General features: G+C 30.3%; 3 protein-coding genes across 4 annotated transcripts; all 3 read right to left on the reverse strand.

Annotated features, from left to right (window-relative positions):
* Positions 1 to 88: 88 nt before the first annotated feature.
* LOC111006100 (WAT1-related protein At2g39510) lies at positions 89 to 2,430 on the reverse strand. 2 transcript variants are annotated; one of them, XM_022277849.2, is made up of 4 exons: positions 2,139 to 2,427; positions 1,985 to 2,047; positions 686 to 944; positions 89 to 540 (listed from the first exon to the last, which is right to left on the reverse strand). In XM_022277849.2, exons 1-4 carry the CDS (start codon positions 2,333 to 2,335, stop codon positions 349 to 351), a joined length of 711 nt encoding a protein of 236 aa, XP_022133541.1. In that variant the 5' UTR covers positions 2,336 to 2,427; the 3' UTR covers positions 89 to 348. The 2 variants fall into 2 exon arrangements, with proteins under 2 accessions (XP_022133541.1, XP_087978504.1); XM_088122378.1 differs by lacking the exon at positions 89 to 540 and adding an exon at positions 1,400 to 1,487 and having other exon boundaries at positions 893 to 944; positions 2,139 to 2,430.
* Positions 2,431 to 8,174: 5,744 nt separating this feature from the next.
* On the reverse strand, positions 8,175 to 12,454 carry LOC111006124 (WAT1-related protein At2g39510-like). Its single transcript, XM_022277891.2, has 8 exons — positions 12,205 to 12,454; positions 11,833 to 12,041; positions 11,681 to 11,743; positions 10,742 to 10,858; positions 10,332 to 10,590; positions 10,054 to 10,215; positions 9,195 to 9,346; positions 8,175 to 8,495 (listed from the first exon to the last, which is right to left on the reverse strand). Exons 2-8 carry the CDS (start codon positions 12,030 to 12,032, stop codon positions 8,312 to 8,314), a joined length of 1,137 nt encoding a protein of 378 aa, XP_022133583.1. The 5' UTR covers positions 12,033 to 12,041; positions 12,205 to 12,454; the 3' UTR covers positions 8,175 to 8,311.
* Positions 12,455 to 17,480: 5,026 nt separating this feature from the next.
* LOC111006125 (WAT1-related protein At2g39510-like) lies at positions 17,481 to 21,488 on the reverse strand. The gene is made up of 7 exons (XM_022277892.2): positions 21,271 to 21,488; positions 21,121 to 21,183; positions 20,436 to 20,552; positions 19,859 to 20,108; positions 19,556 to 19,717; positions 19,198 to 19,349; positions 17,481 to 17,820 (listed from the first exon to the last, which is right to left on the reverse strand). Exons 1-7 carry the CDS (start codon positions 21,465 to 21,467, stop codon positions 17,634 to 17,636), a joined length of 1,128 nt encoding a protein of 375 aa, XP_022133584.1. The 5' UTR covers positions 21,468 to 21,488; the 3' UTR covers positions 17,481 to 17,633.
* Positions 21,489 to 27,705: the final 6,217 nt, after the last annotated feature.

The raw sequence follows: 27,705 nt of genomic DNA on the forward strand, positions 1-27,705 counted from the left end.
ATCTATTAAAACTCCAATAATATAATTAATCGACCATGTTGGCGAGCTATACTTGCATTAGGATTTTAGAAAGAGTTCACCAAACATATATAGGAAACTATTAGATATCCATAAATGAATTAAATTTACCAAACTCGTACGGTAGGTTATTCATCTTTAAGTTGGTATCAGAGTTGGAGGTTCGTGTGTTCGAACTTGATAGAAACTAAAGTTAAAACTTTTAGAACAATATAAAAACTAAATTAAAAAGACCATGTTAAAAGACTTAAGCCCCAACCATAAATATCAAATTTGTAATGGAACCTTTTAGTAACTTGTATTTGGTAAAAAAAACTTAATTTTTGAAAACTAAAATAAAAACCAAGAGAAAAGAAACAATGAAGAAGATATGCATAGAAGGTGAAAATCAAAATGAAGTGACCAGGCACAAGAGTTTCTCCATTCCATTGCTGAAGCCACCACAGCTCCTTCCACAACTCCCACTAAACTCACCAAAACTGTCACACTCAATCCCATTGGATATGATTTCAATTCAACTGCCTGAAACAATAAAATAACAAAAGTTAACCACCTGATACCGGGATGCGAACAATGTTCCACATCAGCATCTGAGAGATTGATTCATGGTACACGAGCAAATAAAGATATATTGAATCGAAATAGGATTCTTTTGTATTGTTTGTACCTGGAGAATGCATGAAAGAGAAGAGCAGAGACAAGAAATTGTGACCAAAATGACACCCTTGAAAGAATCTTGATGGGTGTTTGAAGGAGAAGTTGAATTATTAGAGTGATGATTATTGTGTAAGTCTTGTAATTTTGTCCATGGAAATCTCAAGTTTGGGCCTCTAAAAAAGGTCATTATCATTGCCCCTCCCACTGCCACTACAGTTCCCAATATCTTTACCTGGGATGAAAATCTCCTGATATCAACCTTCTCCATCCTACAGAAAAAAGAGAATTAAATTCACTTTTTACCGCAACAAACTTAAAAGTTAAAAGAGTATAAACAGTGACCAAAGCGATCCTAGCTCAACCATAATTAACACGTATTTTCAATTAAGAGATTATGAGTTCGATCCTCATCCTACCGAAATTTATGGTACTAAAAAGTTTTGTTTCATAACTATTTTATTGTATATTTTTAAAAATTAAGTTTACAACTAGCTCTTCCCTACTATATATTATTATTTTGTATTGTTATTAAAATTGGAAAACATTTTCAAAACCTAAGTCAAATTTTAATTTGCAAAAGTGCAGTAGTTTTCAAAAGTTTGTTTTTTAAAATTGGACTTAAAAACAGGTTAAAAACATACCAAACAATAAGAAAATACTATTTTGATCGATATATTTTCTTTGAATAAAACGATTATCGAATGGAGCATGGACAAAGGAGTACCTGAGAGTGGCAGCGAAGAAGAAGGAAAAGGCAGGAACAGCGTTGGATATAGCTACGGAGAAAGTTGGAGTTACATATTTCAAACCATCTGCATCCCAATCATTTACAACAAAAACCAATCATCAAAGTGGCTTGAACTTTGAATTTGGTCTGTGTGATTATTTAAATTTTCAATTTGGTTCACATGGTAGATTTGAACTTATAGTCTTTTAATCGTACTTCATCTTAAATATTAATAGTGGAAAACTTATCATATATTTTATATGATATTGAAGTCAAATGGCAAAGCTAGGATCAAGCTTTTACACATACAGAAATTTAAATTTGAAGCTAAATCTAAGCCATAAGGTTAGAGCTTTTAAAACCACCCGAATTAATAAATGGAAAACTAAGGTCAAAATAATAGGAATCAAATTAGAACTTTTTAACCCCACGTGATTTAAATTGAAACTAAACACAAACCATAAGAATCAAAATTGAAATTTAACTAAATCTCAAATCGTCGAAATGAAATTGAAATCATATGGACCAAATTGAAACTCTTGACGACACGAACTAAATAAAAAAAAAAACGACTTGTCTCACTCCATGGAGCCGAGCAATAGAATCTTGGCAAAGATGGGCCAAGTCATCTGTGGTCTTCTTTTTCTGCCATATATATTATTTGTGTCATCAGTTTCAGCCATTTTCCAAGTCCAAAGAGAGAGAAAGAGATGTAGAGAGAGAGAGAGAGAGAGACCTGTGAAAGAGTAAGGCAAATGGAGCTACAACAATGGCGGCAACAAAAAAACGATAGAGGGAATACACGAAGGGGCTCATTCCATGGTTCATTGCAATTTTTGATATAACAATCAAAGCTGCAGCCAGAAATCTTAAAACGATGGCAGCTAAATATGGCTTCGCCTTCCTCAAAACGCCACTCAACTTATTCTTCATTCAGGGAAGAGATGTACCTAGAGAGAGAAATAATTGTATAGATTTGGAAAGAATGTTGACTAAAAATGGGAGCATAACAGGGAACCAACGGCAACATCAAGAAGTATTTAACCTCCTCCGCGCTTCAATTTAGAGTAGTCTACTACTCACCCGAACATAGTTTAGCGAGTTAAAACATCTATGTTTGACTAGAAGATCGTGAGTTTGAATCCCTCAATTCCAACCTATTAGTACTAAAAAAAATACGAGATTTTGTGGGTTGGATAATTGACAAGACCCAACAAATGGAAATCAATATAAATGGAGAGGAAATAATAATGCAGGGATTTTAATAGAGGACCTCCCGCTCTGATATAATGTCAATATTTATGGAGTTATTTCTCAATACCAATTGGTCATGAGAAGAGTAGCTTATCATGTCTATTATAAATTTGGCTCATTAATCTTGGTCGGATCCCATTTTTGGACTTGTTGTTCGTATGAACGTTTTGGATTCTCATACCATATTAATTCATTTACATGGATTCTCAACATATTTCGTGAGACAGCCACCTAATCCTATACAACATTTGGTGACGAATAATAACATAGGAATTGATTTATAAGATAAGTGACCATCATGAAATTTGAAGCAAGAGAGGAGAATAATTGATGAGATATTTTAAAATAAGAGCGTTTTAAGTTGTCTATTCGAATCATGAACCAACAAAGTTTACGATATTTTCCTTTCTTTTTTTTTTTTTGGTTAAATCGTCCAAACAAACGTCTCCATGAAAGTAAATATTTGGAATTTGGCTTTAGACAACTCTTCCATGGTGGGTTTTGCTTTTGAGTAGAGACAGCTTATCAAACATATGTAGAAAATAATTCATTTAACAATACTTAAAGAGCATTTTTTAACTTTAAAAATGTCATTATTTCTACCACTATCTATCTAGTGCAATTTTTTTAGTATTATAATTTAAGCCTGTAGTGTAGGTTGGAATCTACTGTCTATCAAAAGCAGGTTATTAAAAACATATAAAAATGTCATTATATTTGTTTTTCGTTCTTATTTTCATTTTTTCAAAAAATATAAATAAAAACATTATTTTCTAATTTTTTATTAATAAAATACATAATGAATATTTAAAAGTTTCCATACTTAATTTAACTTTTATATAAATCGTTTACTTTTTTATTAATTTAAATTTTCAAACAAAGAGACAAATATGTTTTTGGTTTTTTTTTTCAATAGAAAAAGATAGAAAAAAAAACAAGGGCAAATTGCAAAAACCACCCTAAAGTATGGTGGTTGTTAAAATTACACCCTTAAACTTTCAATTGTAAAAATTAAACCCTCGAACTTTTATAAATGAAAAAATTAAACTCTCAAACTTTGAATAGTAAAAATTAAATCCCTAAACTTTCACATATGATAAAATTGTACCCTCCAAATTAAAATTAAACCCTAAAATTTTTTAAAATGGTATTTTTTTTTACAATTCCGTCCATATTATGTACCGAAAATATTCTCATCTTCATTAATTTTGAATTCAATGAAGTTTTTTTTTGCTCTTCAATATCCGATTTTGCAGACAATTTTTATAAAGCCTTTTTCCTCGAGACTTGCCAATAAATATGGGGAGATTGTTGCTCAAATTGCTCTTAGGGACGTCAAAATCCAAGAGATTGCTCAAAGTTTTTAAGTTTAAGCTTACAAAAGAAGACATGAATAATAATTCTATCGGCGGAATTGACAGGAAATACCAAAGGCCCCGCCAAGTTTTGGGGAATAGATTTGTACGCATACGTAATTAATAAATCTGATACATTTCAAGATCTGATATTGAAAATTGAAATGGAAAATAATGTCCGTTGTTGTGTTAAATCCCTCACAAGTTAATGAATGATGGAGCATATTTCCATTTGTGAATTACTGTTTGTCTGCAAAATCGAATATCCACGAACAGAAAAAAAAATTTTAATTTTACAATTGTCAAATAGATACAAATTTTCAAAATTTTAGGGTGCAGATTTTACAATTTTTGAATTAGAGCGTACAATTTTATCATATGTTAAAGTTTAGGGGTTTAATTTTTACTATTGAAGGTTTGAGGATGTAAAAATTTTTTTATTTATAAAAGTTCGAGGGTTTAATTTTTACACCAATTTTTACAATTGAAAGTTTTTTACAATTGAAAGTTTAAGGCTGTACAAATTACAATTTGCAATTTGATAGACAGTTGTGCTGTAATATGAAAAAAAACAATTACACCCTTAAACTTTCAACTGTCTATTAAATGAACTTAGAAGTAAAAATTCCTAGTATATATAAATTAATATTTTTTGGGTCGTAATATGAATATATATAGCTCAGCAGTAACTTGTCTATGCACTTGAGACCTTCATCATTGGATTTGCTTCTTGATATTGCTATTTTTGAGGTTCAAATCCTTGTATTGCATATTTGTCACAGATAGTTGTAATTAGTTAATTGATCCTAATTAGTTTAGTTAGTTAAGTGTCAAAGCCAGCATAACTCATGTTTCCAATCAAGAGATTGTGAGTTCAATGAAAGCTTTCTGTACCAGTGAATGAACAACTTGATTGGCCTAGCGCCTAATGCATGGAAATTACCACCATTTTGTTAATACAATTTAATTAGGTAAGATTTCATCTTGTTGAAAGGCATGAAATTGTGTGTGTACCAAGATATGCATGGACTTAAATAGAATTATATTTGATAATAAAAGAAAAGTCAAATGAAAATACATAAAAAGTAAAAAGTTATTGTTGTCAAGAACAACACTCAAATAATTCACTTAAACTCTATTTTGCTCGGTTTTTCTACTATATTATTTGAATTATGATTTGTGATTATGTTAGTTTAAATAGGTTATTAGGTGGTAGAAAAATGGGATGAAACTAATGTTCTATTTATTTTCTCTATTTTCTCTTCTCTTAAAATAAACATTTTATATATCATGAAGTCATATCCCAAAGGAATCTCTCTCATGTTTAAGAAAAATAAAGAAAAATAAAGAAAGAAAAAAAAATTACCACTCTTGATCACCTTTCATGAGTAGAGGTGAATTTTATGTTGGAAAATATATTAAAAATATTTATTTAAGTTCAGATTATGAATTTAATGGTGTGAATTATAATATGAAGATGAAATGAAATTATGGGAAAGTTTCAACAATGAGGGAGAAAACGGCAATGGCAAAACCAGTCTAAATTATTTATGTCTAACTTTAATTTGGAAAAATTAGATTTATGAAGATTTATGAAGTGTATGGTGATGAATGAAAAAAATAATATAATTAGTGGGAGAGGGTGTGGAAAATATATAGAAGAAGAAAAAGAAAATATATGAAAATAAAAAACCTTAGAAGGAGTTTCAAATGAAGATGGTAATTGGGAATAAATAATGATCAACTCTGAATAGTAATTTCCCAAGGAAAAAGAGAGAGATATTTGAAGTGGTATCCATCTCATATTTCCATTTTGAAAATGATGCAATCCATATCATATTTCCACAAAAAGAGAGAAGGTGAGAATATGACCTAATTAGAACAAACAACTGCAATATTTTATTACTCGATCCAATTCAACGGTTAAGACATTTACTTTTATATTTAAAAATAATGATTCAAATCATTTCAAGTAACATTCATTTCATATTCGAAAGGGTTACAAACTTGGTAGGTGAAATAATTTCTTTGGTTTGTTTTTTAGTACAACAAATGAGGTGGGGGATTCGCGAACCCGTGATCTTTTAATCAAAATCAAGTGTTAATTACTGTTAAGTTAGGCTCCTGACAATATAGATTTGATCTCGAGCTTATTTGATCAATTATTTCTTTAATCACCATATCATCGAAACTTTTCGTCAATTTTATTCTCACACCTTATAAAATAATTAAAACTTCGTGAATAACCAAAAGTTTTTGTAACATGCATCGGGTAATTATTAATATGATGATAAAGACCATTACAATTACTAAATTAAAAACTTAGAATGAGATCAAAATTTTTAGAAGTACATGAACAAAATCATTATATGAATTAAAACCTTAGAAAATACTTGAAGGAGAAGTCCCAATCAATCATCTCTGTGTGGAAATTGTTTACTGTTTTTGATCTGAAGAAGGCTTTCATGAAAGTTGGGTAACTCAACACTGCCCAATTTGAATGGAAGCTCATCTTCTTGCAATTGCCCCCAAAGAACTAAATAAAGACCTCTACATAATTATTATGACACGTGCTCCAATAACCTTGAAAAATTAATTAATTTTTAAGTGTTTTTTTCCTTAGAGAAAAGAATCATTTCCCACCCTAAGAACTTACCTAACTATAACTCCCATTTATTTTTATTCAAAGTTTAAGTACCAAAAGATTTAATCAGGTCAAAACGAGCATAACTTAGCTGTAATTGACATATATCTCCAACCAAAAGTTCGTGAGTTCGAAAAAAAAAGAAGAAGATATAACCAGATTTGAAAGTTTAGGGACAAAGATAAAATACTTTGTGATATTGGTGATATTCGGACTCACCTACTAAACTTTTGTTTATAGTGGGTTTGAGATGCCTTTTGGTTAAGAAAAGTATTTTAGGTAAATGTTTTTTTTTCTTTAAGCACCTTTGGGTGTTACCCACTGGCAAGAATTTGGATGTTGACACCCAAAATCCAGGTTCGAGTCCTCCTCTATTCAGAAGTCAAAAAAAAGTAAACTATGTAATTTTTTTTTTCCTTTTTCAGTAGAAGTAGTTCCAGAAGAAAACTATGTAATTGTTGCCTTCAAAAGTACTTTTAAGTGTTCTTTTTTTTTATCGGTCTCTAGCACTAAAAAACTAATTAAGTGCTTTTTCTATATTTTTAGAATCTTTAAAATTATTTTTCATTATCTTATCAAATATTGTGAAAATTTTAAAAATTAAATTTTCAAGTTAAAAGCACTTTTTACCGTTCCAAAAATTAACAACTTTAGTTTGAAAATTGATAAAGCTTACGCGGAGTGACAGATCCAAGAATTTAACTCAAGGGGATACAATACATAAAATAATCTACAATCAATCGACCTATTGTAATGTTATTATCTAACTTATCAAATAAATCGTTCTCAATATGCGTTAGTATTACTTTTCTTTAGAAATAATGACTCAGTTGCATATTTTTTATAATATTTCTCCATATTGATTTAGAGTTAAATTTAATTATAAAAGTATGGATAAAAAAAATATTTAAGACCTAAGACAAAAATTTAACAATTACCAGAACTAAAACTAGAAGTCTACAAATAATGGGCTTACTATCAAGGGTATATTCTGACTCAAAACTCGTATTTAAGTTTAACTCTAGCTAAAATTTTGAAAATTAAAGAAAGAAAGTCAACCATGTGAATAAAAAGCAAAAATTAGTTTGATTTATCTATAAATTATTATGCAAATAAAAAAGGCTAGATATTCAACCAATCTTAGAAAATATATGTAAACCCATTTTTTTTTTAAATATTGCGTGGCTGGGTGATGTATAATATATATATATATATATATATATATATATATATATATATATATATATATATATATATTTGCATTCGTCAAGCCAAATTCGAACTAGGGTACGGGAAGACGAAATATACTAACAAAATGTATAGAATATATTATATTATTGTCATGAGGTATGTGTCACCTGGTCGCTTCGTGGATCCACCCCTACCACTAAGCCACCTCCAACATTTTTTATTTTTTGGTTTGATTAGACCAATGACTCGTCTCTCAAATTTCACTTATACGTGATATAGTCAACTTTTATATATTAATTGTTAACGCAGTGTAATACTTCACACATAATTTTCTAACACACCCCAAACACTACTCTTATATAGTTTAACTACGACATCGCTATTCATTAACAAACAAGCTTAACTAAAAAAAAATGTGAAAATTTATAAGATCACAATCGTTATCGAATAGGACATGATTGTTATTCAAACGAAACCAGCCCTAGCAACCCCATCAGCTGCTTTGAGTCGTTGATCATCTTGATGGTGATCCGAAGCCTCAAAGCTCTGTGAAGAATTATTAGCTGCCTTATCGACAATGGCGGAATCTTTGGTTTTGCCCCACATAACCAAATAAAGACCTACTACTATCACCACTCCTCCCAAAACCCTACAAAAATAACTCAATATGTATGGTCAGCCCATTATATTAAAAATATTTATGCCCCATTTGATAACTACTTTATTTTTCGTTTTCTACTTTTAAAAATTAGACTTGATTTCTGTTTATGTAGCATGTTTTTTACCTATTGTATTTGAATTCTTAATTAAGTTTAAGAAAACAAGAAAAAAAAATTAAAACTACTTCAATTTTCAAATTTTGGCTTAGATTTAAGAAATGTAGATATAACTAGATAGTCTTTTTAAGCTTAATTTTTAAAATAGAAACAAAAAATAAAATGGTTATGAAAAGTGATCTTATTATTTCAAAATTTTCTTCTTATTTTGTCTTCTTGAAATTTTAGAATTGAAAACCATATACATAAACAGCAAGTAACATTTCTCCTCTCGCAAAGAAATCAATTTTTTCGTTTTTCATGTTAAATTTGGAAGGGCTTAGAATGAGGGGCCAATAGCTCAGGTCCGTTTCCGTTTTCGTATCTTGTGTTTTTCGTTTTCAATTTTATTAAGAAAAAATAACCTAAACAAGTTTCTTATTTTTTTTTTTTTTGTCTCATTTCTAATTTGTTTAAAAAATAAATAAAAATATCGTTTTATCGTTCTTGAATCTATGAAGAGTTAGACTCATACAATTCTATTTTTATTTATTAAAAATAAAAAACGAAAACGTTTTCAAACGGGCCCTTACTTTTCCAAAGACAAAATCTCCGAGACTGCGAATGAACTTATGATTGCAACCATGACGGTGCCTAGAGGGACAAATGCTGTTAGAAACACAGGCCCCTTTTCCTCCATTACAACTCCTTGAACGTAGTACGAAAGCCCTGAGATTATTGTTCCCTGCAAAATTATAAAATGGTTAAATTATAAATTTGGTCTTGTCGGGTGGGCTGATTTTCAATTTAGTATTTACCGTCTCATGAGTTTTAATTTGATCCTAATAGTTTGAGCTTAATTTCAATATGATTCATATGGTTTTTAAGATTCCATTTCATAACCATTTTATTTTTCGTTTTTTGTTTTTGAAAATTATATTTGTTTGCTCAAAATTTCTTTAAGATATTTTAACTTATTTTTAGAAATAAATTTGACAAACTCTATTTTAAAAATAAAAACAAGTTGAAAATTTTTTTTTTTTAGTTTTCAAATTTTAGCTTATATTTTAAAAATGTTTTAAAAAATTAGATGCAATACAAAGAAATACGTACATGAAAATCGTGTTATCAAACGAGACCTAAAAGTTTCAATTCAATATTTATGATCTAGTAAAACATCAAGAATATAATTTAAATTTTGGAGATAAAAATAATTCATGAATGTGATTGGTAAGGTTTAACTCTGACCCATATATAGAAATCAAGTGGAAACTTTGAGGACCATCAAAAAACTGAATTAAAACTTTTGACATTAAAGAAACCAAATTAAAATTAAGTCCAAATTATAAAAGGAAAAAAGATATTATTTGTTTTAGTAAACTAAAATTTAAGAAGGAGAATAAACTGAGCCAGAAATTAGAGAAAGAAACTTGAAGTGGGATTCATAGTTACAGCATAAAGGATGGCCAAGAGTTGAAAATCAAAATGAATTGCCCAAGCACAAGAGTTGTTCCATTCCATTGCTAAAGCTGCCACAGCTCCTCCCACAACTCCCACCAAGCTCACCAAAACTGTCACACTCAGCCCCACTGGATATGATTTTAATACAACTGCCTGAAACAACAAAATAACAAAACTTAACTACTTGATACCGGGATCGAGAGATCGATTCGTGGTACACGAGCAAAGATGTATTGAATCGAAATAGGATTCTTTTGTATTGTTTGTACCTGGAGAATGCATGAAAGAGAAGAGCAGAGACAAGAAATTGTGACCAAAATGACACCCTTGAAAGAATCTTGATGGGTGTTTGAAGGAGAAGTTGAATTATTAGAGTGATGATTATTGTGTGAGTCTTGTAATTTTGTCCATGGAAATCTCAAGTTTGGGCCTCTAAAAAAGGTCATTATCATTGCCCCTCCCACTGCCACTACAGTTCCCAATATCTTTACCTGGGACGAAAATCTCCTGATATCAACCTTCTCCATCCTATAAAAAAAAAAAAAACTAATAATCACTTTTTACTGCAACAAACTTAAAAGTAATTTAAAAAATTATGTTTGTTTACTTACAATTTTTTGAATATAAAAAAAAATATCGAAAATGAAATGATTAACGAACGTAACATGAAGAGAAGTACCTGAGGGTGACTGCGAAAAAGAAGGAAAGGGCAGGAGCAGCATTGGACATAGCAATGGAGAAAGTTGGAGTTACATATTTCAAACCACTGAAATACATGTTGGGGAGAACCACACAACTGCATCCCCAATCATTTACAACAAAATTAAACCGTTCATCAAATTGGTTAAACTAAGAATTTGATCGAAAAGTTTCAATTTAATCTTTATAATTTTTTTTAATTTTAATTTGATCATTTATGATTATCTAAAATATTCAATTGATCCTAAACGGTCACACATCGCATTCTAACTTGTTTTTAACCCATGCACTCAAAAACCTACCTATTTTCTCTTGTTTTTTACTTGATCCTAAATCTTAATAAAGACAGCGAGATAGAAAGCATTTAATTCATTGCCACTTGATTTTTTTTTTAAATGTGTCATGTACTTTAATTATATAGATAAATTCAACCTAAATTCAAACTAAGTCCAAATCATATGAATTAATTAGAACTTTTAAGGCCACTCACGTTTCAAGTTAAAACTTATCAAAACCATAAGAGTCGTTTTTTTCTTGAGGAAGTAAGAATCAAATTGATATTAAACTCAACCCAAATTGTAGATACCAGATTAAAACCAAATCCAAACCATAAAGATAAAAAAAAATTAAATCATAAGAACCAACTTGAAACTTTTCCCACTTCACACAAATTAAATTTGTAATTTATGACTTGTTGGATAACATATTCATTTATGGTTTCTATTTCTCATTTATAACAAAGAAAAATAGAATTATATGGCCTCCAATCCCATAGATTCCATGTTTTGAAATAAATTGAGACAAGAACAAGAAACATGAATTTTTTTTTTTTACATTTATGTATAATTTTGAGATAAACAATAAACAAAGAACGTTAAAAAAAATATGTAAACAAATAATTAAAGAAATGAGTTCTCACTCCATGGAGCCGAGCAATAGAATCTTGGCAAAGATGGGCCAAGTCATCTGTGGTCTTCTTTTTCTGACATATACATTATTTGTGTCATCAGTTTCAGCCGTTTCCCAAGTCCAAAGAGAGAGAGAGAGATGTAGAGAGAGAGAGAGAGGAACCTGTCAAGGAGTAAGGCAAATGGAGCTACAACAATGGCGGAAACAAAATAACGATAGAGAGAATACACGAAGGGGCTCATGCCATGGTTCAATGCAATCTTTGCTATGACAACCAAAGGTGCACCCAGAAATCTTAGAAGGATGGCAGCTAAGTATGGCTTGGCCTTCTTCAAAACGTCACTCAACTTAATATTCTTCATTAATTCACCCTAATAATCAAATTAACTCCTCCCATGTAAACAATGAAAGATATATATAGAGAAAAATGTGTAGATTTGGAAACAGTGAATATCTATTAGATTTGGGTTTACGTAGTGCATGAAAATGGAAGTGTAAAGGGACGAACGAAAGAGGCGCGTGATCTAAAGGTACCTGCAAAAGATCAAGAGGTCGTTCTCCACACTATTTATTGGGAATGAAATTATGTTTGGAATCATTTGCACATCTCCAAGATTCACAATTGGGAGAATTAGAGAACTTGTAAACCATGTTTGGAGTGAGCTCAAGATCACATTTGACCTTCACAAGCGAGCCACAATTGCCACCGTTTCATAAAAGGGTGTGAGAAACGTACCAAAAGAGAGAGCTTGAAGAAAGGTGGTCCAATTGAAAGAAATGGTAACAATATCGTAATCACAAAAAAGATTGGATTTAGAGGACCAAGACAAAGCATTTATAATGATACCCTCCCAAAAGCCAAAGTGCAGCGCCGTTAAAGGTGTGATTGTTCCTTTCCAGCCCGATATTCCAGAGAATGGTACATATAGCATTACACCACAAAATGTTTTGCCTATATTTGATGGGATTATGTTTCTAATTAACTTCATCAAAATCAAAAAAATGTGTTTTAACAAGTTGCAAGTCTGAGTCGCGTCAAAATTGATTTCAAGACAGTGGTATTTTCCACGCACGACACTATTTTTCTCCTCTATTTTCAAATCCTACTGTTTTTCTCTTGTTACACGCTAGTGTGGTGAGTCGGTGACGAGATTTGAAATACCCTCTTCGAGACTTCAATTGGGAGTCTTAAGCAGGACATAGTTTTGGTTGTAGTGGTGCTCAATGAAATACATCTGTTTGACTTTACATTCATAAGAGATTGGGAAATCGTTGTGACCAAAAGTGTTGAAGCTAATTTTGTGCTTGTCACGAGACAAAATTGATGGGCATTGATCAATGTGTGTGACATTTAGGACTGTGTGAAATTTGTTAGTGGCATTTCCTAGCATTGAAATCGTGCAAACAACGTCTCCTCCATGAAAGTAAATATTTGGAATTTGGCTTTAGACAAATTCTTCCATGGTGGGTTTTGCTTTCAAGGAGAGACAGCTCTACAAAATTCTATCAAACATAGAAAATATTCATCTAGCAATATATACTTAGGAACACTTTTTAACTATAAAAATGCCATTATTTGTAGTGTACCACTATCTATCTACTCTAATATATAATTTAAATGGAAGTTGGAGGTTGTAATATACTGTTCTCTTTTTATTTTTCGTTTTTAATTTTAGAGGAAACATTAAATGTTTGGTAACTATTTTTATTTGTCCTTTGTCGTTTTCAGTTTTTTTCAAAAGATAAATAAAAGGATTATTTTATCATTTTTAAAATGATTACTTTATCATTCTTGACTTATAAAATTCATAATAAGATAAAAAAAATTTGAATATTTAATTTTAAAAATTAATCTTTATATAAAAAAAAATTAGTCTTTTTTAATTTGAAACTCTAACTCTGGAGAACAGGTTGTTCTCCAGAGAGTTACTAAATATGTTTTTTTTTCTTTTCTAATTAAAAAAGAAGAAACAACAATAAAAAGAAACAATTATCATAGGGAGTTACATTTTTATTTATTGAAAAAAGACGAAAAAAGGGTATAATATTTTGACTTGGCGATGAGTTGGAACAAAACACAAGTTTTATGGCATCTTCTTTCCATTCAACTTCGGAATTGGTGACGATTAATTAATGGTTTTTTCCTCTTTTTTTTGTTCTCGCATGATTTGAAAAGTCGTTACATGTCAATAGCGACTTGATATAATCCTTAAATTGTTTCTCTCAAAAAAAAAAAAAAAAAAATTCCTTAAGTTGTGGATCATGTGCCTTTATATAAAATATGATTGGGTTTTCGAAATAAATTTAAATTGGATTCTTTTGGTTAATTAATCAAGTTATACGGGGCTTAAAAGAGAAAAATAATAATTTTCTCATGAGAAATACTTTTTGAAATTTGAATTCGAATCCTTTAACTTACACACTTAAATTTTAAAAATATTCAAATTTGAATTTGGTTAATTAAGATAAATTTTTGTTCTTTACTTTCAATAATAATTGTCTAAGATTTTATTTAGTACAATAATACGTGGGAGTAGAGATTCAACACACACTACATTTTGGTCGAAAATACATACCTTACACCAATTGAGTAAATTTTGAGTCATTTTTCTTTTAAGTTCAATAATTGTAGGGTAAGAAATCTAACCATAGAATATAATAGGTGCAATTTTCGTTCGACTTGAATCAGCAAAGAATTAAAGGGTTTAGAGTTAGATATTTTTTTAATTCAACCATATGCGTGGAGATGAAGATTTGAGGTCAAACACATCTACCCACTACAACAAAAAAAGGTCTTCGGCCACACTTTCGTCGTGTTTCCAGTGACAAAAACAATTTTCTTGGTAGTTTAGAGTTAGATATTAAATTACGAAATTCATAAATTTAGATATTGCATTCCATCCTAGTTTGGAGTTGTATTAAATGAACTTAGAAGTTTGAACCTCTAAACTACCAAGAAAAAAATTTCTAAACTAGAATATATAATTTACTTTTTTTTTTTTTGCTAGCATATATATAACTCATTCAATTTTTTTGAGACCGTTAATAATGCCTTTGCTGCATTTGGAAGGTTCAAATCCCTACACATCTGCATATTTGTTGTACTAAAAAATATATTTCTTTTTGTCGTAAAGATACTTATAATTAATAATTAACTCTAATTAGTTGAGTTAGATAAGATATTAGTTAGATGGCATTTTGTTCTTTTTTTCTTTGAGTACAACAGTTTGGAAATATGGGGATCGAATCTCCAATCTCGAGGGAAGGACATATCAATTACGGTTATTGGCGAGGTGACATTTGGTTAATACAATAATTTAATTAGGTAAGATTTCATCTTATTGAATGGCATGAAATTGTGTGCGTACCAAAAGATCTGCATGGACTTAAATAGAATTATATTTGACAATAAAAGAAAAGTCAAAGAAAAAGAGTACATAAAAGTAAAAGCTACGTTTTAAAGGTTATTTGTTATGAAGAACAACACTCAAATAATTCACTTAAACTCCATTTACCTCTATGCTTTTTAATGGATGACCGTAAATTTCAATACACATCTTCGTAGCAACTTAAAACTCTATTAAAATAGCTATTCACTAAACACTTTCTCGTGGAAAATTTCCAATACTACGAGAATCGTCATAGTTCACACTATAATTTTACTTTTATAAATAAATTTTTAACATTAGTAGATCCATTTATTTTTAACACGATGCTAACATGATAGATTATAACTTAAAATTTTATGTCCCACGTCATATTATGATGTTGTGTCCATATCCTAAATTTCATATATATTATGGATATCTCATGTCTTATATCTCCCGCAATTTAAAAAATAGTAAGAATAAAGAGAGAAAAAACTGGATACAATTAATTACCACTGCCCACTTTCATGAGTAGAGGTGAATTTAATGTTGAAAATATATTTAAAACGTTGATTTAAGTTTAAATTTTGAATTTAATGGTGTGGATTATAATTTATTTAAGTTCATATTTTGAATTTAATGAGAGACAAGTCAAAGCGAGCATAGTTCAACGGTAATTGGCGCATATCTGTAACTAATAGGTTGTGAGTTTGAATCCCCACCCTATTAAAAAAATCTTTAAAAAAATTAATGAGAGAGAAAATGGCAAATACGAAAAGCAAGTAAAATTATTTATGTCTAACTTTTGAATTTTTTTTTTTTCTTTGAAGAGTCTAACTTTTTTTTTTTTTGACATCATAGCGTCTAACTCTTGAATTATAAGTGAAAAAGATGTTGAGATAATACTCAGGAAGTTAAAATAATTTGTAATAATATAAATGGTGTGAGATAGAAATTAAGTGTTATTCCACGTGTCACTCTACGAACTAAGCGCTATTATATCGATCTTACTCCCATATTGAACAAACGAGGTCAATTTGTAAGTAGACTCCTGAAGAATCGTTAAACTTCCCACTTGCCACTATCCTGGATAGCCCGCCTGATTTTTCGGAGTGGAAATCGTGACCGACCATGGTGTTATATAAATACGCTACGCTAAAGGTAATTTTATTTGAGGTACGACGCACATGCATATTTGGAGATAACTAATTCGAGCGATAACTAACTTGAATGTGGGAGTGTTCACCTTTATTTTTACATATCTGTATCTAAATTCGTGATATCATGTGCTCAAATAAATAAATATATAAAAGAATAAGAAAAAAAAGTCATGTCGGAGTTAAAATGGAAAATATATAAAAATGAAAAACCTTAGAAGTTTCGAATGAAGATGGTAATTGGAAATAAATCATAATTAACTCTGAATAGTAATTTTCTAATCAAGGAAAAAGAGAGATATTTGAAGTGGTATCCATCTCATCTCATATTTCCATTTCGAAAATGATGAAATCCATTATCTCATATTTCCATAAATGAGAGGGCGGTAGAATATGACCTAATTAGAAACCACTACATATTTCTTTTTTTCCTCAGCAAATTCTAACTTCCTGAACCGATCAATTAGAGTGCGTTTGGTTGGTAATCAGAAAACAGAAATTTGAAAACAAGGAATTCAATGAAAATCAGAGAATTGTTTTCAGAATTTCTATGGTTTGGATCATAGAATCTGAAAACAGTTATAAAAAACGAATCTCAAAAATTATGGCAAACGAATCCAATTTGAAAACAAAAAAACAGAATCCAAGTTTCCAACAAAACGAACCTTTATTTACTTATTTTTAGGTTAGTTAATAATTCACTCCATATTTATTTCCATATCACGTCAATTCTATACTTGAAAGGCAGGTGATTTTTTTTTTTTTAAGTTGAGGAAGAGATATGTGTTGACCAATTAAATTATATTCAAGTTGGCAATATATAACCAATTTTTTTATTTCAATTTATACCCCATCACTTATAGATGCTAAAAAAGCTTCTGAAGTGCTCTATTTTAAGTCTTCGAAACCAACTCTTAAATTAGCTAACTTTAATCAAACACTAATTTAGTTTTAATTGTGAAAGATATTACACTGAACTAATGAAAAAAATGTGTTTGCCTTCTTGCCTGTTGGTAGTTTTTACTTCCAATTCCCCAGCTTAACTTGAATTCAACAACCAACAAAAATGAGAGTTTTTGATCTTGAGATACCCATCAATTATTCTTTTAATCCCCGAAATTTTGTGTCGATTTTGTTCTTGCACTTATAAAATAATTAAACTTATTCATGATGAATTTTGATCTTGAGATATTGATCAATTTTGTTTTTTGAGTTTTTGGTGGTGATCCGTCTCTCAATTTTACTCCTATATATATACATTGTTCTCTATTTAGACTCGTGATCATAACTCAATTGAACTCATTGGTCAACTTTTATATATTGATTACAGCGATACTTACCTATTTTAACTAAGATATCGTTAATAAACAAGCGTAATTTTTTCTAAATGTAAAAATCTGTAAGAACACAATCTTATCGGACAGCGCATGATCGTTATTCAAACTAAACCATCCCTTGTTGCCTTAGAAACCTCATTAGTTGGTTTAAGTTGTTGATGATCTTGATGGTTTGAAACATGGAGGCTCTGCGAAGAATTATTGGATGGCTCATCAATGGCTGGATCTTTGGTTTTGCCCCACATAACCAAATAAAGTCCTATTATTATGACCACTCCTCCCAAAATCCTGCAAAAACTCAATATGGTCAGTCTTTGTGGGACAAAGTGAAGAAAGTAGAAGGCAAGTAATTCAAAAGGGATACATAAAATACTTAATATTTTTCGTAGTTTTTTTTTTTTTTAATACAACGGGGTGGGATTCGAATTCATGACCTCTTGGAAACGGTCTCTCCAATGCATAAATGGTTGGGAATTCACGTTTTCATCATCTTTGGTAAAATCAAGTCCACCGCGTAGACATTCATAAACTGCTCTACCATAATTCTTAGCGGATAATCCCAATTTTGGTTTAATAGTACATCCCAATAGAGGGCGGCCATACTTGTTCAATTTATCTCTTTCAACTTGGATACCATGAGGCGGTCCTTGGAAAGTTTTAATATAAGCAGGAGGGATTCGCAAATCCTCCAGATGTTTTAACCACTTGAACTATAATTTCTATATTGTGATATGTTCTAATGACATGCACGGCCACTTTTGACAACATCCACCAATTCATAACTGAATTTGGAAGTAACTTTACACGTCCGAGCCTAGTGACAATTGGAGCGACCTATTCAATTAAACTTCTGATTCGGGTGTTCAAACAGCCTACGCTTCCTTTCTCTGACCCCATTTGTATAAGATTTTGGGGAGGAGAACCGATAACAATTTCATGAATGACTGTAAACTAGAGCATACTACCAAAAAGACAAATGAAGGATCTTCTTTCTAAAGAGATTTGATTCGAAATTGATTTTTGGTCAAAAGGCTCTGCTCCCCAATTATCGAGGTCCTAATTGTAAACTTTGATATGATGTCCTTCCAACGTGGCTCGTCCTCTAGGCACCTTTTGGAAGGCATGGAATGCGACAATGTATACGATTCAACTCATTTTAATTAATAACAAAAACAAATAGAGTCAGCCATACTTGTGTGGTTCCCAAAAGATCCCTTCCTGAACACATATTTTCCCTCCGGGTGGCATCAACACTAGCTTAGTAATTAGTTCGCTCTTTTATTAGGTCCAGGCATATCATCATAAGACCATGCAAAAGTCATCCTTGTATTCTTTCAAAATAAACCTAGTTAAATAGATACTATGTTGACATATGGATTAATCTTATGTCCAAAACTTTGAGAACAATCAGCAATCAGCAAGCATACGAATGTAGAATCAAAGACATGTGGAAGTTACGAGGAAGATTAAATGAAAAAAAAATAGTAAAGTTAATTAAAATAGCAAACTCTAAATTTATACTAAAACTTTTAAAGACAATTTAGTCATTCTTAACGTCTCTCACCTCAGAAAGCAAGTAAAGTTTTGCCTCTCACAGAGAATTTTCTAATTTCTTTTTTTAAGTAAAATTTGGAAGTGCTTAAGAAGGGCAGAGGAGAAGCTTACTTTCCCAAAGAAAAAACCTCAGAGAGTGCGAATGAGCTTATGATTGCAACAATGACAGTGCTTAGAGGGGAAAATGCTGTAAAGAACACAGGCCCTTTTTCCTTAATTACACCTCCTCGAACGTAGTACGAAAGCCCCGACATTATTATTCCCTGCCAAATTATAAAAAAAATAAAAAAATTAACTTCATTTTGTTTTAGTAATTTAATCAAATAAAAACGAAGGAAATTTTTTTTTTTTTCATTTTTATTTAACTTGTGTTTTAGTAAACAAACTTCATTTTGAAAAACTAAAATCAAAACTAGGATAAAAGAAATGAAGAAGAAAAGAGAAGTTTGGAGTGGGATTTTATAGTTACAGCATAAAGGATGACCAAGAGTTGAAAATCAAAATGAAGTGACCAGGCACAAGAGTTTCTCCATTCCATTGCTAAAGCTACCATAGCTCCTTCCACAACTCCCACCAAACTCACCAAAACTGTCAAACTCAGCCCCACTGGATATGATTTTAATACAACTGCCTGAAACCAAAATAACAACAAAAGTTAACTATCTGATACCGGGATGCGAACAATGTTCTACGTCAGCGTCGAGAGATCGATTCACAGTACACGAGTAAAGATATATTTGAATCGAAGTATGATCTTTTGTATTGTTTGTACCTGGAGAATGCATGAAACAGAAGAGCAGATACAAGCAATTGTGGTCAAAATGACACCCTTCAAAGAATCTTGATGGGTGTTTGAAGGAGGAGTTGAATTAGAGTGATTGTGTAAATGTTCTAATTTTGTCCAAGGAAATCTCAAGTTTGGGCCTCCAAAAAAGGTCATTATCATTGCCCCTCCCACTGCCACTATAGTTCCCAATATCTTTGCCTGGGATGAAAGTCTCCTAATATCAACCTTCTCCATCCTATCCAAAAAAAAAAGTCAGTTTTTACCTCGAGAAACCTAAAAGTAAGAAAAATAGATAAATAGTAAATCAGTAGTTAATGGTATGTGGGATGAGTTTTCCTTTTTTGTTTTATGTTTTTGAAAATTATGCTTTAGCTCACAAATTTTTTAGTATGTTTATTCACATTTCTTGAAAAAAAGTATGACTTTTATGCATATTTCAAAAGCAAAATCGAGTGATTTTTTAAATTTAGCTTAGATTTTATAGTAAAAAAAAAATACATGGAACGTAACAACAAAAGAACAAAAAATAAAAATTTATTAAACAGAAACCAAAAAGGAGTACCTGAAAATGACAGCGAAGAAGAAGGAAAAGGCAGGAACAACGTTGGACATAGCAATGGAGAAAGTTGGAGTTACATATTTCAGAGCACTGAAATACATGTTGGGGATAACCAAAGAGCTGCAATATTCCCAATCAATCATTTACCACAAAAATTAAACCAATCATATACAAATTTGGTCCTAATTTCCATTATTAGTCCTATGATTTGAAAAGTTTCTATTTAATCTTAATAATTTTTTAGTTCCCACGTAATTTTGTTAAATCTCACCCATGTATAGCATATAATTTGTCTTTTACCCACTCGATAATTAATAAAGTTTTTCCTTCTTTTCATTTTTTTAAATATTTACTTAATAAAGTTAACGATATAGAAAGCATTTCCTCATTGTCACAATTTTTTTTTAAAGTGTCGTGTATTTTATATGACAATAAAAATTAAAAATTAAGTCCATATCATATGAATTAAATTGGAACTTTTAAGATCACATTGTTTTAAATATTAAAATTAAGTACAAAACTATCAAAATCAAACTGAAATTAAGCTAAACCCGAGTTTATAGAAATGAAATTAAAACCATACCCGAATTGTAAATATCAAAATGTTTAAAAAATTATATCGTCGCAAAACTAAAATTTTGTATGAGAAAATGAAAATAAATAATTTAAGAAAAAAATTAGTTCTCACTCCATAGAGCCGAGCAATAGAATCTTGGCAAAGATGGGCCAAGTCATCTGTGGTCTTCTTTTTCTGCCATATATATTATTTGTGTCATCAGTTTCAGCCATTTTCCAAGTCCAAAGAGAGAGAAAGAGATGTATAGAGAGAGAGAGAAACCTGTCAAAGTGTAAGGCAAATGGAGCTACAACAATGGCGGCAACAAAAAAACGATAGAGGGAATACACAAAGGGGCTCATGCCATGGTTCAATGCAATCTTTGCTGTAACAACCAAAGCTGCAGACAGAAATCTTAGAAGGATGGCAGCTAAATATGGCTTCGCCTTCTTCAAAACGTTACTCAAATTGTTCTTCATTCAGCCTAATCTAATTTCCTCTCATCTATTCCATGGCAGATATATATAGAGAAAAATATGTATGGATTTTGGAATGGTGAATATCTTGGGCTCTTGGGGATTTTTGTTGTAGAATTTTCATCAATTTTGATGTGACTTAGGTTTAATTAACGAGGTGCATATGGAAATGTTAACTGAAAATGGAAGTATAAGAGGGACGAACGAGAGATGCGTGATCCATATCGAAAGGTACTTAACACTAGTGTGGTGATCAGTTGGTTACTATATATAAAATACCTTCTCCGAGACTTTAATTTAGATTAGTCTCGTCTCTCTTTATACTTATAAGAGAGGAGAAATCGTTATGATTAAAGTTGAAGGTAACTTTATTCTTTGCAATTGATGAGTTTTTATCCAACTAGATATATTGAGCATTGATCACGTCTAGGACAATTAATGTGTCAAATGTCATAGTATGTTATTGGGCGTACGTACCATCGTCACAAGAATCACCTCAAGTTTGATTGGTGTATGTTGGATCGACTAACCTAATTATTACTTGCTACATGCCTGCGTTGCTAATGGATGATTGGTTGCTCTAATCACACTAGGTATTTGCTCCGATCAAACTTTTCAAGCTTTAACTTCTAATAAAGATTGAATAAATGTGGTCTTTTGGTCCTACTGGATTAGAAAGACTCAAGTTTGAAGCTTCAAGTGAACTTAATACTAAAAATCTTTGACGTCTCTCAGGTCCAGGTCTTGAGATAGGCACGAGTGTCCTTGAGTATAGGAGAGCAATGTTCCGACTCTCCGTTATCAAAAAAATAATAATAAATAAAGATTGAATATTTAGCTAGGCATGATAGTGTTCAGACAAAATTTTGGATTTTTCACTTTTGAACATTTTCTTTATATAAAAGGATAACTTTTTCTTGAGTTTCTAATTTTTTAAGAAGAGCCAAAAAAACAAATTCATATTCCCAAGTAAGCTTACGCTATAAGAAAAAAGAGTTTTAGAGACGGCAAAAAATATTACTGAAAACCCGAATTTGTCGTTAAGACTCCCCTAATCAGGACTTAAAATAGAAATGAAAAAAAGAGACCTATTGTCGTTTATATGCATTTCCACCATTGAAATCTTGCAAACAAACGTCTCCTCCATGAAAAGTAAATATTTGGAATTTGGCTTTAGACAAACTCTTCCATGGTGGGTTTTTCATTTTAGGAGAGACAGCTCTACAAAATTTTGTTAGAAAATAATTCATTTTACAATACTTGACAACACTTTTTAACTATAAAAATGCCATTATTCGTAGCACTATCTATCCAGCGAGCATGATTTATGTGAGGGTGGGGATTGAATTCATCACCTTTTGGTTGAAGATATATATATGTCAATTACCACTGAACTAATTAGTTCACTTTGATTATCATGTGCCTTTAATAAAAACATAAATTAGATATACAATATATAGAAATGGTCTTAAATTGACGCTTCATTTTACAAATGTCATTGTTGTAAATAATTATAAATATAGATTGTGATCAAGTAATGATCCTTTAATGCTAATATTACATCTATTATTAAGTATTTATATTTTAGTAAATTATTCACAAATATAGAAAGTAATCAAAGAATTATTCTCAACTTACCAAAGTTCTCAAAAGAATTCACCAGATTTGAGATTTCATATTTCTCTCGAGCTCACGAATTTGGATGGATCACGCTGGCTTAAGCTTTCGTGTTCATTCCACCCGTTGAAACTAGTATTTTGATTGTTGGTCCATTTGGATTGGGCTGCATGGAATAGTCGGGCAGGCCATACTGGAGTTCTCGCCAGTCGAGAACTGCTCGTTGTCGAGCTCGAGTCAGCCCTAGTCCATTTAGGCTTGTTGACTTCTACGCCCTAGTCCATTCGGTCCTATTTAAGCCTCTTGTCGTTTTTGTCGAGCCTTATTTGTTAAGCCTAGCTATAACATTCTGGTGATTCTATTTCACATTTCCACGGCTCTTTCTATTTTTTCGATGACCCATTCCCTTTCTGGCGATTTATTTCTACTTTTATATGGCTTTTATCTTTTTTCAGCCTTATTTCTTTTCCAACAATTCATTATTTTTTCGGCGGCTTAATTCTATTTTTCGACTACCATTATATTTATATATACATTTTAATCTAATCTATGGAATCATGAATTTAAGAAATAACTTTTGAAATCTCAATTTAATCGTCTTTTAAGTTATATTCTTAAATTTAAAATAATATTCAATTTGAATTTGGTTAATTAAGATAAATTTTGGTTCTTTACTTAAAAAATAATGGCTAATATTTGGTTAATTAGTACTTTTGGAAATTTTCACTTTTTAGTTCTTTTTGGACCAAAAAAAGTCCATAGCACACCCAGGCCCATAAGAATTCCAGAGAGAGACCTTTCTTTTTAAACATCCAGAGAGTGACCTTATTAAAACGTAAAATAAAAGAAATAACAAGTTTTAACTACAAATTTACATAAGTGCTTCATTTAAAATCCTAGTTAATTTGAAATTTTGAATATAGTGAATTGAGATTTACTAGAATTTTTTAAAAAAAAAAACAAAAACCATAATTTATTTTTTTTGAGTTGTAAGACGGGAAATATATGGAGTTTAGATTAATAGAGACAGAAGATTATTTTGGGGTGTTTTTTTTTTTTTTTTTGAAATAGAATGATATTTTATTAATCTTTTTTAATTCTAAATTTTATAAATATAACATAAATATATAATTTTTTTAATTTAAAAAACACACACACACACTTCTTTTCTAAAATACTTTTAGTATATATAAAATGGAAAAAGTTAATTGTTTACTAATTTAAAATCATCCATTTCAACGTTGATCATTCTAGGCAATCTTGACATTTCCTAATATTAAAATTTTTTTTCCTTTAAGTTCAAGAATTTGGAATAAAGAATCTAACCACAAACGAATAAGTGTCATATTCATTGGAATTTAGAGTTAGATTTTTTTTTTTAAATAATTTAACAACACGTAAGGAGGAGAATTTGAGGTCGAACTATGATCAAGTTGACATTAAGAATTTATAAATTGCAGATAGTGGGATGACATCTTACCTTTGTCTCATAGTTTGGAGTTGACCTCAATAGTGTCTTTTCTTCCCGATGCAATTTTGGAGATTCAAATTCTTGCGCTACATATTTGTTGTACTACACTTTTTTTGTCACAAAGATAGTTGTAATAAATAGTTAATCCTAATTAGTTTAGTGAGAGCATAAAAATATTAGGTGGCATTTTGTTAATACAATTTAATTAGGTGAGATTTCATCTTGTTTTAATGGCATGTAATTAATTGTGCGTGTACCAAAGATATGCATGGACTTAATTAGAATAATAATATTGATAATAATAGAAAAGTCAAAGAAAAAGACATAAAGGTAAAAGCTATGGGTTTTAAAGGTTATTGTTGTCAAGTACACTACTCAAATTTCAATACTCATCTTCCGGAGCAACTTAAATTTCTTGGTGGATTTTTTTCCAAATCCATTGAATGGCTTCTCTCTCTTTATGGGTTTCTGGTTAAATTCACTCAAATGGTTTCAAGTGGTTTGGACATAAGTATTACCGTTTTTCTTTTTTTATTTATATATCATGAAATTTTCCTAATCAATGTAACGCTGTGTTTGTAGTCCTTGCAACGCAACACTCACTTAACGGGAAGAATAGAAACCTTAGAAAGTAATAATTATGTGGCTGAAGAGTATCTATGGAAAGAGACCAACTTTAATTCTTTAGATTTTCTCCAATCAACAAGTTGATCCATGTCCGATGCCACGTTATGATATCGTGTCCTCTTTCCTAGATTTCTTATATATCATGATGTCATGTCTTGAAATCTCTCTCAAATTAAAAAATATGAATACAATTACCACTCTCCACTGGTGGTCCTTGCTAATTCACACGGGATTCAGGTATACTTTATGTTGAAAATATACTTAAAATATTGTTTAAGTTCAGATTTTGGATTTAGTGGTAAGATTTATAATATGATGATGAAATGACATGATAAGTGTCCACAATGAGGGAGAAAATGGAGATGGCAAAACCAATTTAAATTGCTTCCGGCTAATTTTTGGAATTATATGTGAAGAAGATCATGTTGAGATAACGCTAGGGTTGACGTTGGAGTAATTAAGATAAATTTGTAATTTATATATATCTCTCCAATAAAATGGGAGTGTGTGAGTTTGAACCTAGGACGACCAGAAAAGAAAAGAATTTGTACCAACTTACTACTGGGCTATGTTCATATTAATTATATATATATTCTCTTTTTTTTTTTAGTACCAATAAGATTTATGAAGCTTATGATGATGAATGAAAAAAATAATATAACTAGTGGGAGAGGGTGTGGAAAATATATAGAAGAAAAAGAAAATATATGAAAATGAAAAACCTTAGGAGTTTGAAATGAAGATGGTAATTGAGAATATAAATAATAATTAACTCTGAATAGTTTTCCAAAGGAAAAGAGATGAGAGATTGTTGAAATGGGTATCCATCTCATATTTCCATTTTGAAAATATATGATATGCAATCCATCTCATATTTCCATATAAATTGAGAGGGAGTTGTAGAATATGACCTAATTAGGGACAACAACTGCAATATTTTTTTTATTATCATTAAAATTAAAATTCTAACTCAATAATTAAAACATCTCCTCGTTTATTAAAGTCGACGATTCAAATCAACTCCATATTGTTATATTAAAAAAATGCGATATTTTATCTCATCAATTTTCATACTTGAAAGTGTTATTACACGTGATAAGTGAATTAACTATTTCTTTTTTTTTTTCCTAATTCAACAATGTTTGAGTATAAGTTGAAGATATATCTTTTTATTAAGCTATGTTTAGGTGGACAATATAGAATATCATCGTTTTATTTCGATTTACAACATGTTTATGGATGCTATACCAAAGAGTATTTTGTACACAAATGCTCTATTTTAAGTCTTAAATTAGCTTACTTTAATCAACACTTTTGTAAGAGATATTACCGTGAACTAATGCAAAAAAATAAAATAATAATAATAATAATAAATGCTAGGTTGCGTCTTGCTTGTTGGTGGTAGATTAATGAGGAAGGAGGATGTCGACTTGATAGAAATGATCTGGCTTGTTGAAGAACTTGTAGCCTTGAAGGAATGAGAAAAGGGTTGAATTGATAATTACTCACACATAAGAAGAAGAAGAAGAACACTGTTGTCGATGGGTTGGCGACTAGAACGATAAACAATAGGTATTTTGGTTTTCGAGCTGTTTGGTCTCGTGAAGTAGTGGAAACTGACAATCTTTTATTCTAATTTTAAATTTGAGGTATTTTTTCGAAAAAAAAAAAACCTTGTAAATAATCAGCTGCTTTTTTTCACAAATTTCATCTTTAATAGTCTTAAGAAGGCTTTGGGTAATTCAATCACTGCCCAATTTGAAATGGAAACTGAATTTTTGCTACTAATCAAATAAAGACCTATATAATTGTGACACGTGTTCCAATAACCCTGAAATTTTTATTTAATTTCGAGTGTGTTTTCATAGAGAGAAGAGAGTAATTCCTTGTAGTGCTCTAATTACCATCCATTTATTTTTGTTGCAAGTTTGAGTACCAAAAGATATCTTTTTTTTTAAGATTGAAAAACATAACAAGATTTGAAAGTTTTAAGGTTAACGATTTGAAAGTTTTACGGCGGTTCATTTGTAAACGTTGTTTTGTTTCCAATTTTATTAAGAAATCTAAGTCTTTCAAGACTATTTATGTTTCTTGTTTGTCATTTTTGTAAAAAAACATTCTCAAAATTGTATAAAAATTTTAGAAACAACAACAAATTTCTTGTTTCTTATTCTCATTTCTAATTTGTTCCAACGTAAATAAAAATCTTATTTTTAGTGACTCACCAATAGTACTTCAAAAAGTATGTCAAAATTCATTCTTCCTAATTTTGTCATTATTCATTTTGCATTGGAGGAATATTCTTAACAAAATCTACATCTCTTTAGTATATTAAATATTAATAGAAAAAAATATGTCACTATCATAGGTCCTTTCAACTTCAACACCTAACATTCAATTCCAGGAGATATTATTCCCTGCAAAAGTACATTTTTCTATAGATACTTTTTAAATTAAAAATCTAATTAATTGCTTTTCTGTACTTTTATAATCTTTAAAATTATTTTTTATTATCTTATCAAATAT

This window comes from Momordica charantia (assembly GCF_013281855.1).
Source record: "Momordica charantia cultivar OHB3-1 chromosome 4 unlocalized genomic scaffold, Mcharantia_2.0 BLBB01000004.1, whole genome shotgun sequence".
Lineage (NCBI taxonomy): Eukaryota > Viridiplantae > Streptophyta > Magnoliopsida > Cucurbitales > Cucurbitaceae > Momordica > Momordica charantia.

Bases quoted from the DNA above. Each gene is read 5' to 3' on its own strand.
- LOC111006125 (XM_022277892.2), bottom strand. From the start codon at position 21,467: ATGAAGAACAATTTGAGTAACGTTTTGAAGAAGGCGAAGCCATATTTA. The intron at 20,553-21,120 runs GTGAGAACTAAT...GGAATATTGCAG, and splicing joins CTATTGCTCGGCTCTATGGA to CTCTTTGGTTATCCCCAACA. The intron at 19,350-19,555 runs GTAACTATAAAA...ATAATTTGGCAG, and splicing joins TCTTGGTCATCCTTTATGCT to GGAATAATAATGTCGGGGCT.
- LOC111006100 (XM_022277849.2), bottom strand. From the start codon at position 2,335: ATGAAGAATAAGTTGAGTGGCGTTTTGAGGAAGGCGAAGCCATATTTA. The intron at 945-1,984 runs GTGAGACAAGTC...TTTTTTCTGTAG, and splicing joins CTATTGCTCGGCTCCATGGA to GATGGAGAAGGTTGATATCA. The intron at 541-685 runs GTACAAACAATA...TTATTGTTTCAG, and splicing joins CTCTTTCATGCATTCTCCAG to GCAGTTGAATTGAAATCATA.
- LOC111006124 (XM_022277891.2), bottom strand. From the start codon at position 12,032: ATGAAGAATATTAAGTTGAGTGACGTTTTGAAGAAGGCCAAGCCATAC. The intron at 10,591-10,741 runs GTACTTCTCTTC...TTTTTTTTATAG, and splicing joins TTTTTCGCAGTCACCCTCAG to GATGGAGAAGGTTGATATCA. The intron at 9,347-10,053 runs GTAACTATGAAT...ATAATTTTGCAG, and splicing joins TCTTGGCCATCCTTTATGCT to GGAACAATAATCTCAGGGCT.